Source organism: Symphalangus syndactylus, chromosome 18, assembly GCF_028878055.3.
Source record: "Symphalangus syndactylus isolate Jambi chromosome 18, NHGRI_mSymSyn1-v2.1_pri, whole genome shotgun sequence".
Classification (NCBI taxonomy): Eukaryota; Metazoa; Chordata; class Mammalia; order Primates; family Hylobatidae; genus Symphalangus; species Symphalangus syndactylus.
The window spans coordinates 74,618,945-74,631,589 of record NC_072440.2 but is presented as its reverse complement, the minus strand read 5'-3'; the positions used below and the strand labels follow the sequence as shown (position 1 = coordinate 74,631,589).

The following is a 12,645-nucleotide window of genomic DNA, read 5'->3' as shown; positions in this document are numbered from 1 at the left end:
TTACTAGCCCAACCAGAAAGAGAAACTGAGAATCCATGATTGTATTCTCTCCCTTGGACACCCCTGGATGGCTTCCAGGATCTGGGGTTAGGTGGTGGAGAGAGAAGGGAGGATATCCCCTAAGGGAGGTAAAATGCATTTATTTCTGTTAAAACTATCAGGCTCACATATAAGTCTCCAAAGGAAGGAAAGGTTTATTTTGAGAAAGTTGCCTCAGGCACCTGCAATACACAATAATAACTTGCTGGTTTTTGTAAAGAACATGGGTATACCATTTTAGACAAGCAATATGGACTATCAATATAATTAATTACCTAAGAGTCAAAAGACCCGAATTCTAGTTTCAGCTTAAAAGCACAGACTCTGGGAGTCAGACAAATCTAGATTTAGATCCTTGCTCTTCCTGGCCAAGTGATCTTAAACAAGTTTCTTCACCTCTCAGGGCCTTAGTTTAATTTGTAAATTGTAAATAACATATTCTACGTGCCTGGTTCAAAGAGCAGTAATGAAAATCAAAGAAAATAATACATATATAACCATTATACCAATATAGAACTAAAGCATAAATTAGGGAGCATAACTGAAAGACAGGAATGATTAAATTATCTCTAGTACTTTGGAAGTGATCTTTTGCTAATTTATTTTATTTGAAAACCTGGCACAAATGCAATATCATTAAACAAATTTTCAATCAGAATTCTAAAAACAAAAACAAACACACACACACACACACACACACACACACACACACAGCACTTTGAGAGGCCAAGGCAAGAGGACTGCTTGATCGCAGGAGTTTGAGACGAGCCTCCATCACCTAACCCCAGATCCTGAAAGCCATCCAGGGGTGTCCAAGGGAGAGAATACAGTCATGGGTTCTCAGTTTCTGTTTCTGGTTGGAACATAGGGAGACCTCGTCTCTACGAAAAATAAAAAAGGAGCCGAGCATGACGGTGTGCATCTGTGATCACAGCTAGTTGGGAGGCTGAGGTTGGAGGATCACTGGGGTCCCAGGGTTCGAGGCTGCAGGGAGCCATGAGTGCGTCACTGCACTTCAGCCTGGGTGACACTTAGACTCTGTCTCAAAACAAACAAACATAGATCTACTTATCCCTCTACTATAGATTAAAATTATTAATTTTTTTTTTTACCTGGCAATTATTCAGCTCTTGAATAACTTCCTTGTTTTCTTTACTGATGTCACATACACAGATGAATTCTGCTTCTCTGTGACCTTTAAAAAACTTCTCACGGATTCTTTGCACAACAGCAGTTGCTGACCGGCCAGAGGGAACGGAGCAGTTTTCAATATCCCAAAAAACTCCAATGGGGGGTAAGTTTTCTAGCACCTGTCCAGCTACTGCAACTTCTGGTGACCCTTAAGAAATGTTAACATTTTCAATTACTTGTAGTGGAAAATAAATGGCAAGTTAAAACAAGATAATAAACTACCTATCATTCTTAGTGGTAGAAAAACTAAATTATTAATTAATGCTAAGTTTTAAGGCTACAAACCTCACTGGTTGACCTAATAAGCAATCAAGCTGTCAAAGTATCACTCTAAGAGATTATTCCTGTTCTTCAGGAGAAGACAAATACAAATCTAAAAGTCAAGTGACTTTAAGCCCACAATAAATCCATCTCAAAGCATGAGCCATTCTGACATTAAGCAGTGATGCTTCTCTGAACACAAGCACATTAACTGACCGGATACTGCAGCTCCAGGACCCGACTTTCAAAGCTTAGCCCACTTATCTACCTACTTGGTATTAACCAACACTGAGGAGCTGACAAAGGGTGAAGCTGTTACTGTTGTTGATTTTGAGTTAACGCTGCATTAACATCTGATTTAATATTTTAAAAATGTTTTCAAAACGTCACATTAACTACCTTTTAGGGAAATTATTTTAACTGAGAACTCTTTGGTTTTCAAATACTGATTTTAATCAGCCATTAGTAAATTATTCTAAGCACTTCTAAGGAGTATACCATCAACAAGTGTGATTTCCAACCTAAGGTGACACCAGGTCTTTTCCAGCACTTTCATTTCTCCTGATATACTACCAATTTTTCTATACACAGCTTCTGTGTATAGCCTCGGCCCAACATAAAGGGCAAATGACTTCCTGGTCCATAATAATAAAAAGATTTCTACCAAGATATGGAATTGGAGACTCACATGCACAGTAGCTTTAGAACCATAAGGAATCCTTCAAAGGTGATTAAATGCAATGTTAGTATCAGATATTGAAAGCTATTTAAATATGCACATTTTATGCCATACTGTCATTTACCAAATTTTGAAGCAGCTTTGCCTAGACTGGTCGCCAATAACAACGTGGTCTCCTTCCCTGTTCCTTTGGTTCCACAGCCATTACACAGAGAGACAGCAAGAGGTGCAGGTTGAGTATTTGGAGGTGGTATATTTGGCCAGACTTTAGCCGCATCGATTATGCTATTTCTTGCTGGCTGTTTTAAATTTTTTTTAAAAAGGAGGAGGTGTCAGATACATCATTTCAGAAGCTGGAGTTATATACAACAACTGAAAACACACTCTTAAGTGTTTTACCTTTCCACTTGCTAGCCTCTAATAAAACGTACTTTCAAATAATCTTTCCAAGAACCATTAGCTATCAGTTCATAAATTCATTTCCAGAAGTGACTTGACATGATCAAGAAAGATATTCACATGGTCAGATCTTTACATGCTGGGGCATGAGTCTGCTGCAACGAAGACCTCACACATACTTTACATAAAGGGTAGTAAAGTCTCACTTGAACACCAGTGTGACTGAGGCCAAGTTTCAGGTTTCCCACATTATTGCAAAAAGACAACACGCAGTTATCTACATTACATGAATGGGCCCATGTGTAAGTTGAATGTAAGTTATAAGAAATCCATTGTGCTTTAGCCTTTAAACATAGAACACGAAGGCTTTGCCAACCTCATTTGCAACAAGAGGCTCTAAAAGTATAAACTACAAAAATAATGACTCTCTACTTTTTTGAATGATCTCCCATTTTACCCTTTGTTTCTTTCAGAACCACCAAAAATTATGTTGATGGGGAGATTCCCCTATACCATGGGAGAATCTTCAACCCCCTGTATAACAAAGACTTTTCAAGATAAATCCACTTCAAAAGTCATTCCTCAATCCTCAGCTGCACCCGACGTAAGAAATAAAAAGATACGAACCTTGTTTAGACAGTCTTCGCAGTAAAGTGAGCCCTTTAAACAAACCGGAGGTACCACATTAAGGTGCAAAGAGTTGGTGCACAAGTGAGGCGTTAGCTCCGACTGTGAAATGTGCTCTTCCAAATGCCCCGGAGCCCCGCTTGTGAAATCAGAACAGGGGAAATAGCCAGCGGAGGTGCAGCCCTGCAGACTCGGAAACTGATGCAGCTTGTGCACATTACCATGACATGACTGGAAGTGGAGTTTTCCACAACAGGGCAGGTGTTTGCAGGAAGACAGGTTACTCTCTAGACACATGCTGGGAAAGTCACTTGCAATGCCTGCCAAATTGTTCCTAGCTGAGGCATTCTGGAGTGAAGATGCAGACTGGAAAGCAAACCCTGACCCTACCTGACACGTGATTGTCCTGGTGCTTTGCGAGTCTAACAGTGCGCCCGGGTGAATCAAGCTATTGGTACCTCCGCTACTGCCACCACCACCACCAAAACGCATTGGCGAAGTGGAGGGTTCATTAGGGCAATGAGCACAGCAGCTTACTTTAGGGACAGAAGAAAGCTGTATTTTAGGCTGCTGAAGAGAACGAATATCAGGAAGTGGGACTGCTGGAAAAAGCTTAGAGCCAGCATGAAGGGGTGATGGTACATCCTTTAGTTCCACAGCAACCTTCTTGTTCTCCATGTACTCTTTCTGAGAAAAGAAAATCAGAACATAAATTAATTTTATGAGGCCCGTGGTTTTTTGGTTACTCATATCTTACTGCATGCACAAACAGAAATAGTGTTCTATTCTGTTACATCACTAAATCATAACTGAACAAAACGGAATCACAGTTAGCTAAAACCAGGAACATTCTTCAGAGAGGTCTGCAGGACGTGAACACTGGAACACACAACTAAAATTAAGACTACATTCTTCCTGAATTCAAACAGACTGGGGTGGGAGGGCCTGTTTACATCTTTAGCAGCCACCATGCCTCCCCAACCACGCCTCAGTAACTTCCTTTTGATAACTTCCCCTTGCCTCACAAAATACGTAGTATGAAAACAACCCCTCACAAACAGCATTCAATAAAGATGGCTAACACACACAGTGGTTTGAGGACAATACTTTTTTTTTTTTTTTTTTGAGACAGAGTCTCGCTCTGTCACCCAGGCTGGAGTGCAGTGGCGCAATCTTGGCTCACTGCAAGCTCCGCCTCCCGGGTTCACGCCATTCTCCTGCCTCAGCCTCTCCGAGTAGCTGGGACTACAGGCGCCTGCCACTGCGCCTGGCTAATTTTTTGTATTTTTAGTAGAGACGGGGTTTCACCGTGGTCTCGATCTCCTGACCTCGTGATCTGCCCGCCTCGGCCTCCCAAAGTGCTGGGATTACAAGCGTGAGCCACCGCGCCCGGCCGAGGACAATACTTAATAGTTCCTGTGGTCAGGCCATAAGGGGTTTTAGTAAGATCCCCCAAAGGAAAAGAGTAAAGTTTCTTTTTTTTTTTTTTTTTTTTGAGACGGAGTCTCGCTCTTTCGCCCAGGCAGGACTGCAGTGGTGCGATCTCGGCTCACTGCAAGCTCCACCTCCTGGGTTCACACCATTCTCCTGGCTCAGCCTCCTGAGTAGCTGGGACTACAGGCACCCGCCACCGCGCCCGGCTAATTTTTTGTATTTTTAGTAGAGACGGGGTTTCACCATATTAGCCAGGATGGTCTCGATCTCCTGACCTCGTGATCTGCCCGCCTCGGCCTCCCAAAGTGCTGGGATTACAGGTGTGAGCCACTGCGCCCGGCAAAAGAGTAAAGTTTCAAACATAGATGAGATCAGCCATCTACCCAGATGGCCCACCCATGTTGCTGATGACATTTCATAAACCCTAAGATATCATGACCTAAAGCCATAATGACAATTATATTGCAGCCAGTGAAAAGATTTAGAGAAATCAGAAAACTATCTGAGAAAATGATGCAAGACAAATAGTTTGCCACATGACTCCAACACAGACACAGGAAGCCAGTATATTACAAAGGTTCTGAGCAGAGCATCAGTGGCAGAGACCTGGGTTAGAATCTGATACTCAATAGCTGTATGACCTTGGGTAAGTTACTTAACCTACACTTTGGTTTCCTCATCCATAAATTGGGAATACAATATACCTCCTAGAGTTGCTAGGAGGATAAAATAAGATAGAGCACATAGACCACCTGGCACGGTACCTAGCCACGGAAAGGGGACTGAACTCATCAGCCTTCACAGGCTGACTGCAAGAGACATTAAGATGAAGAGGGGGCCCTGCTACAGTGACTGAGACGTGCTCACCCTTCACAGCATACGAGGGTCCATCTGACGCCTACAATTCCACTCCTTTTGCTGTGATTCTACACTCACCTGGGAGCATAGGCTCATCTGGAAGAAATGTGAATTTTCAGCTAAACTTTCCCTAAAAGGGAGGTAACAGCAACGGGGTGACCAGCCAATGAACTGCCCTCTTGGTAATTATAGTTCAGACTCAAATTAACACACCGGTATTCTGATTTATACACATCAGGCTCATAGAGGCAGGCTTACTATAAGTTGATCCCCTGAACCTACTCCATTCTGCATGCCACTGACAAAATTGAGTTTCAAGATCTGTAAAGTTGACCGTGTAATTCTGAATTGTGTGACTCCATGAGAACCAGATCTACCACCCCATCCCAGGAAGCCTGGCTTTTGATGTCAACCCTCATTGTCAACTGTCCCTAAAATAAAACACTACTAAAATGACCCAAATTACTTGATGTCTTGCAACAAAGATAACTATGTAGTGAAAACCTAGAGAAAATAGAGAATTAAACTGGTTTTTAAAGTTATTAATACCCAGCCGGGCACGGTGGCTCACGCCTGTAATCCTAGCACTTGGGAGGCTGAGGCAGGTGGATCACCTAAGGTCAGGAGTTTAAGACCAGCCTGGCCAACATGGTGAAACCCTATCTCTACTAAAATACAAAAATTAGCCGGGCATGATGGTGGGTGCCTGTAATCCCAGCTACTAGGGAGGCTGAGACAGAAGAATCCCTTGAACTGGGGACAGTGGTTGCAGTGAGCCCAGATCGTGCCACTGCACTCCAGCCTGGGCAGCTGAGTGAGACCCCGTCTCAAAAAATAAAATAAAAAAAAGTTATTAATACCCTTATATAAAATTATAGTATAGTCTCACTTGAATCCCAAGTACAACAGAAAATAAGAAATAGAAAGGTGGTAACATGAGTGCATGAAATGAAATCAGGAAATGTCAAAATTGGCTGGGCACGGTGGCTCATGCCTGTAATCCCAGCACTTTGGGAGGCTGAGGCGGGAGGATCACTTGAGGTCAGGAGGTCAAGACCAGCCTGGCCAACATGGCAAAACCTCGTCTCCACCAAAAATTCAAAAATTAGCCAGGCATGGCAGCACAGGCCTGTAATCCCAGCTACTGAAGAGGCTGAGGCAGGAGAACTGCTTAAACGCGGGAGGCAGAGGTTGCAATGAGCCAAGATCGCACCACTGCACTCCAGCCTGGGCAACACAGCAAGACTCCACCTCAAAAAAAAAAAAAAAAAAAAAGAAAATGTCAAAATCACAATGAGTAAGCAAGAAGTTAGAGACATAAATGTATACTGAGAAGTAAATATTCAAAAGAAATCTCAAAGAAAAAAAACAGGCAGTGGATAAGCTCTTCTCAACCCTCCCTAGATTATAGACTCAAAACTCAAGAGGGCTACAGTAAAATACAACATATTTTGTACTTTCCTCTGATTTTACTCCACAATGTGGATTTTTAGTCTTTGTTACCTGTGACTTTAACGAGAAAGAAATCTTTCCCAAATTTTCATATTAAATATTTAAGGCATCTACTGTTACTCAGAGTGAAATAGAGGAGTTAAAAAATTGTGCTGTGCTCTCACATTATAATGTGGTATAAGGGGCAATATAGGAAAGATCTACAGAAAAATGTGGCACAGACTCCAGGATAAGAGACTGTATCCCAGACCAAATGGACCTCTCTCATCTATTTGGATGAGTAATCTGCTACGTCCTTAGTCTTACATATAGTTACCGTTTGGGGACTATGTGGCAGCGTCTGCTCAGGACGAGAAAAGCAATTAGAGAATTTCCAAAGCCATGGCTTAGCATCATTATCTTGTTGAAGCCATCCACGTGTTCTACTGCAGGAGTTCTCAGTTCCCTTTCCTTCCATCATACAGCCATGCAAAGTGATTCAACATCCTTTCATCTTTCTTTTCTTTCATTCTTCCACCCTGTTAAGAACGAGTAAGATTTGTGTTATTTCCTTGCATAAGTACAAATTTTACAACATACTAAAATGTGAAACCGCAGCTATATTTACAGTCCTATGGCTCTCAACAATTCAAATTTTTGTTTCGAGAGGAAGTCTCGCTCTGTCGCCCAGGCTGGCATGCAGTGGTACGATCTCAGCTCACTGCAACCTCCGTCTCCCGGGTTCAAGCGATTTTCCTGCCTCAGCCTCCAGAGTAGCTGGGACTACAGGAGCCCGTCACTATGCCTGGCTAATTTTTACATTTTTAGTAGAGATGGGGTTTCACCAAGTTGGCCAGGCTGGTCTTGAACTCCTGACCTCAAGTGATGCACCCTCCTCGGCCTCCCAAAGTGCTGGGATTACAGGCGTTAGCCACCGCGCCCGGCCAACAATTCAAATCTTAACAAACAAAATAATAATAATAAAATAAAGAAAAAAACACAAAAGAATACCAGAGCATATTACAGGTTAATAAAATTTGGTAAACTTGGTTGACTCTGTTTATGCTTAAAATCTAACTATCGATCTGATTTTTAAAAAAAATCTATAATCTGCCATTCTTCATGTTTCATAGTTCTTCAAATAAAAAATGAACTCTCCATGAGTCCTGCTTCCTTTCCACATGTAACCATGCTTGAGAGAAGTGGCCATATCTTGGAAACTTGCATATTCCAGAGTGAGACTTCACCTCCTCACTTGGCTGGAATCAATTTTTTCTACAGTTTTTCTGAATTCTTTTTGGCTCTCTCTGCCTAAAGACTCTGCTCAGGAAAGTCAAAAGTTAACAGAAGAGAGCATCTAATCTGAGTAAAAGAGCTACCACCACATCCTCACTGACAACTATATGTAAGATTTTAAAATTGATTTAAGAGCAACCTCTTGCACTGTTTCCTTGATCTGAGCATGAAAAGTCCAAACTAAGTGGCCTCTGTGGACTTTGAATTTGATTTGCTATAGAACAAATTGAACCAATTTCTTAGTTTACTAATGATGAAAGTGCAATCTGATATACCACCAAAAATCTGATAGAAAAATCTCAGGTCGCAGATGTGTTATATCTATGCCAGGGCAACAACACTCTTACAGGTTTTAACAATAAACGCAAGCGAGGCACCGTGGCTCAGGCCTGTAATCCCAGCACTTTGGGAGGCCAAGGTGGGTGGATTGCTTCAGCCCAGGAGTTCCCAACCAGCCTGGGCAATATGGCAAAACCCCATCTCTACAAAAAATACAAAAAATTAGCCGAGCATGGTGGTGCATGCCTGTAGCCCCAGCTACTCAGGAGGCTAAGGTGGAAGAATCACCTAAGCCTGTGTAGGCAAGGCTGCAGTGAGCTGTGATTGCACCACTGCACTGCAGCCTGGGCAACAGAGTGAGACCCTGTCTCAAAAACAAACAAACAAACAAAATTACATGAAATTAAAATGTCATGGTCCATAAATAAAGTTTTATTAGGAAACAGACACACTCATTCACTTAAATACTGCCTATGACTGTTTTTGCATTCCAATTGCAGAGTTGCAAACAGAGTCTCTGCAAAGAGACTGTATGGCCCACAAAGCCCATATTTACTAGGTGGCTCTTTTGTCAGCCTGGGCAACATAGCAAGATCACAGCTCTAAAATAAAATAAAGTTCAAAAAATTAGCATGGTGTGGCAGCATGCACCTAGTCCCAGCTACACGAGAGACTGAGGTAGGAGGATCTCTTGAGCCCAAGAATTTGAGGCTGTAGTGAACTATATTGTGCCACTGGCCCTTCAGCGTGGGCAACACAGTGAGATTCCATCTCTAAAAACATTTTTGTTTTAAAGTTTCTGTTTCTGGCCGGGCGCGGTGGCTCACGCTTGTAATCCCAGCACTGTGGGAGGCCGAGGCGGGCGGATCACGAGGTCAGGAGATCGAGACCACGGTGAAACCCCATCTCTACTAAAAATACAAAAAAAATTAGCCGGGCGTGGTGGTGGGCGCCTGTAGTCCCAGCTACTCGGAGAGGCTGAGGCAGGAGAATGGCGTGAACCCCGGGGGACGGAGCCTGCAGTGAGCCAAGATCGCGCCACTGCACTCCAGCCTGGGTGAAAGAGCGAGACTCCTTCTCAAAAAAAAAAAAAAAAAAAAAAAAAAAAGTTTCTGTTTCCTCCTATGCAAAATGTGGGTAATTTCTCCCCTGCCACTGCATTACAGAGAAAAAAAATTAGATAAACGAACCCCACTGTCTATTTTCACCACTGTATCTCCTGTGCCAACCAAAATGCTCCCTACTCTGTAAATACAAAGTAAACATTACCTACTACACACTATTGGGAGTGGTTAATTTGGAGACAGGGATGGATTTAACTGCTACCACTGATAGTAAATCACGATTCTTGTCTTTCCTATTAGATGCAGGTTTTATGTCCCCCAAAAAGCTCCTCTCAAAATCATAAGAATCTGTGATATTCACGGTGTTCATAACTTAAACATTCTCTCAAACTTTTTCAAAGCCAAATCCTGAAAGTGAGCTAACATTCACAGTATAATCTAGTTTACAAGGTATTTTCACTTAACATTACTTATGTCTTCATTCAGCAAATATTTACTTAATATCTACTATGCAGCAGGCCTGCGCTTGGCACAAGGAATATAATGATGAAAAAAACCCAGAAGGTGGGATCCTCTTATATAATTTTTGCAATAATTCTGTGAAACAGACAGGGGAGAAATTAGCTACATTTTTGCAGAAGAAGAAGAAACTTAATGAAGTTTTGTAGTGAGCCTGACACAAAATTAGGTTTGTTCACCCCCTTTCCACTACATCAAGGTGCCTTCAATACTGCTCAATACAAGCGATTAAAAGTAAAAACTTTCAGGTGCCTGCACCCTGAAAATTTCCCAAATATTATCCACGAAGCAACTTAGGTAGCCAAAAGCAGGTTCTGTTTGACTTGAGCGACAGTCTCCTTTCTGTCACTCTCTCCAAGTCTTTTAAGCAATTTCAGTGAGGAGAGCATAGGCTCTGTCGACCGTCTGCATTTTGGTCTCCAATTCGACTGCGGTGCAGCTTTGGACAACTCACAACCTCCCTGAACCTCAGATCCCATCTCTAAAATGGGTGTGATAATAATAGAAACCACCTTACAAGGCCGTCGTTTGGATTACATGAGATAATCCACGGGGAACATTTAGCAAATGTTGTTTCCTTAGCCCCCAATCTAGTCCTTGACCCCGCACCACCCCATCCCATTATCGTTTTCTCCCCCATAGCTCTTCTGTCCGAAACGGCCTTTTTAGCTTATTTTATTATCTTTCTCCCCCATTTAGAATATAAACTCCATGACAGCAGAGACTATGTTTTCTTATTCACTATTCCATCTCCTGTCCTTAGTACAATGCCTGGCATATTTTAATAAATAACTGTTGAACGAATAAAGCTTAATAAATAGGAAAACAGTTTAGGTTTCAATACACCGATATGCAAAACAGAAGAATATTTACCGCTCAGAGAAGTCCAAAAGATACAAATGCAATTGGACAGCTCTTGGTAATACCGGAAAGGTGCTTGAGAAACTCTAAAAGGTGTATCACGAGGTCGCGTTACAACTACTAGTGAGAGTGGCTGAAGCCCTAGACACTGTCCGTCAACCCTGAGACTACACCCTATGGGTTGCTAAAAGGCCGAGGAGAATGCAAAACGGCCAGGGAGGGCGGAGTGCGTTGCAAAAACACCCACCCCTTTCCTTCTCTCTTAACCTTCCAGCTGTGTACTTCACTCCTGGAGGGCCCCACCAGGGGTCAGACAGGGGCAGGCGGGGAGCCAAATACCCTCGAAGGGGAACAGCGGCGCCAACAGTGACAGTAGTGAATGGACCCGAAAGGGAGACAAGCCAACTCTTTCGTGGGGGTGCCCAACTGGCGCGTCCCAGTTAGCCAACCTCCCCCCTCCACCACCATCCCACCAGCAATAGGCGGGGAAAGAGGGGGCACTGTCCTCCGTCCGGCCCCGCTGGCCTGGGAGCAGGGCCTGCCGGGGTCTGGTCGCACGGCTGTCTGCAAACTCACCTCTGCCGCCGGCTCCACCTCCGCTCACATTCCGGCCCCGCCGCCTTCCCCCCGCCCCCCCAGGCCCTTTGTTTTGATTCCCGACTCCGCAGCTCCCGCCGCCGCCGCCAAGCGCACCCTCCACTTCCGCTTCCGCACCGCCCCGCCCCTGTCGCAAAACCGACGCCCTTCTCTCCTCTTCACCCCGCCCCTTCCTTGCCCCGCCTCCGCCGCCGCATCCTGTCCGCGCGGGGCATGCTGGGAACCCCGGGGGGGGCGGGGCCTCGCGGCCCTGCAGCCTCGTCAGGCTCAGTCCCCTCCCGATAAACCCCTAAATAGGGACTTTCCCGGGGGGTGACCCTGGCTTTTTTGGCGAAAACCCCCAGTTTAAGGAGGCCTTCCCCCTGGCTTCACGTTGTGGAGTCGAAAGGAACCTTGAAGCGGAGAGTGAGAGCTCGTGACGTGGACCCGAGGAAAAAACCTGCCAACCAGGATTTAATAGAATTCAGCTCTTTCAGGCTTTGGAGGGAAGGCGATTTGAACGTGATTTCAATGAAAAACCCGATATCTTCGGCTTTTTTTTTTTTCCTCTCTCGGGTCTCGTCACATGATGGTCCTACTTTATTTTTAAAAACTGAATGGCGCATATTCCCCAGCATCCTAAATCTAGTGCAACGTAGTGGCAAGTGGAGAAAAAAATAACTGCCAACCCGGCTTCCTGCGAGGTCCCTCGGAGTTCTCGCAAAGTTGCGAGCCAGCTGGCAAAAATACAGTGTGTGGAAAGACTCAACTGGACATTGCCACCAAGAATCAAGAGATTTTGGGGGACTGCAGCAAGAAAACGTTATTTTTAAAAGCTCTGCTCCAAAGCTGGTTACAAATGAATACTGCGTTTCCAGTGACAGGTTGGGCAAGCAGAAAGGAGATCTTATGGTTAGTTTCAAACACTTTGTGTTTTAGGTGGCCAGATATGCTGTGTGGTTTGCTTTAAAAAAAAAAAAAAAAATAGGGCCCCACAATCTTCACGTTTCCCTGGAATAAAAAAAATTTTAAGACTCAGCAAAAGGGTGATTTCTGAAACTACCAGCTGATTACTATTTTCTGTTGCAAATTAGGAGAAAAGCAAAGCACATATTGTGTAAATTAGATCTA

The 12,645-nt window shown here is 43.7% G+C and overlaps 1 protein-coding gene across 25 annotated transcripts in view; it reads right to left on the bottom strand.

Moving 5' to 3' along the window:
* MARF1 (meiosis regulator and mRNA stability factor 1) overlaps positions 1-11,776 on the bottom strand; it is a 50,242-nt gene extending 38,466 nt beyond the window's left edge. For 8 of the 25 annotated variants that reach the window (XM_055253364.2, XM_063623696.1, XM_063623699.1 and 5 more), the window contains exons 1-5: positions 10,951-11,108; positions 7,257-7,458; positions 3,197-3,883; positions 2,295-2,469; positions 1,152-1,378 (exon numbers count right to left, since the gene is read on the bottom strand). In XM_055253364.2, the coding sequence (XP_055109339.1) occupies positions 1,152-1,378; positions 2,295-2,469; positions 3,197-3,883; positions 7,257-7,400 (1,233 nt within the window). In that variant the 5' untranslated portion in view covers positions 7,401-7,458; positions 10,951-11,108. Of the gene's footprint in view, positions 1-1,151; positions 1,379-2,294; positions 2,470-3,196; positions 3,884-7,256; positions 7,459-10,950; positions 11,109-11,514 lie in introns of those variants that run through there. The other 17 variants (XM_055253363.2, XM_063623703.1, XM_055253365.2 and 14 more) reach the window with 9 other exon arrangements.
* Positions 11,777-12,645: the final 869 nt, after the last annotated feature.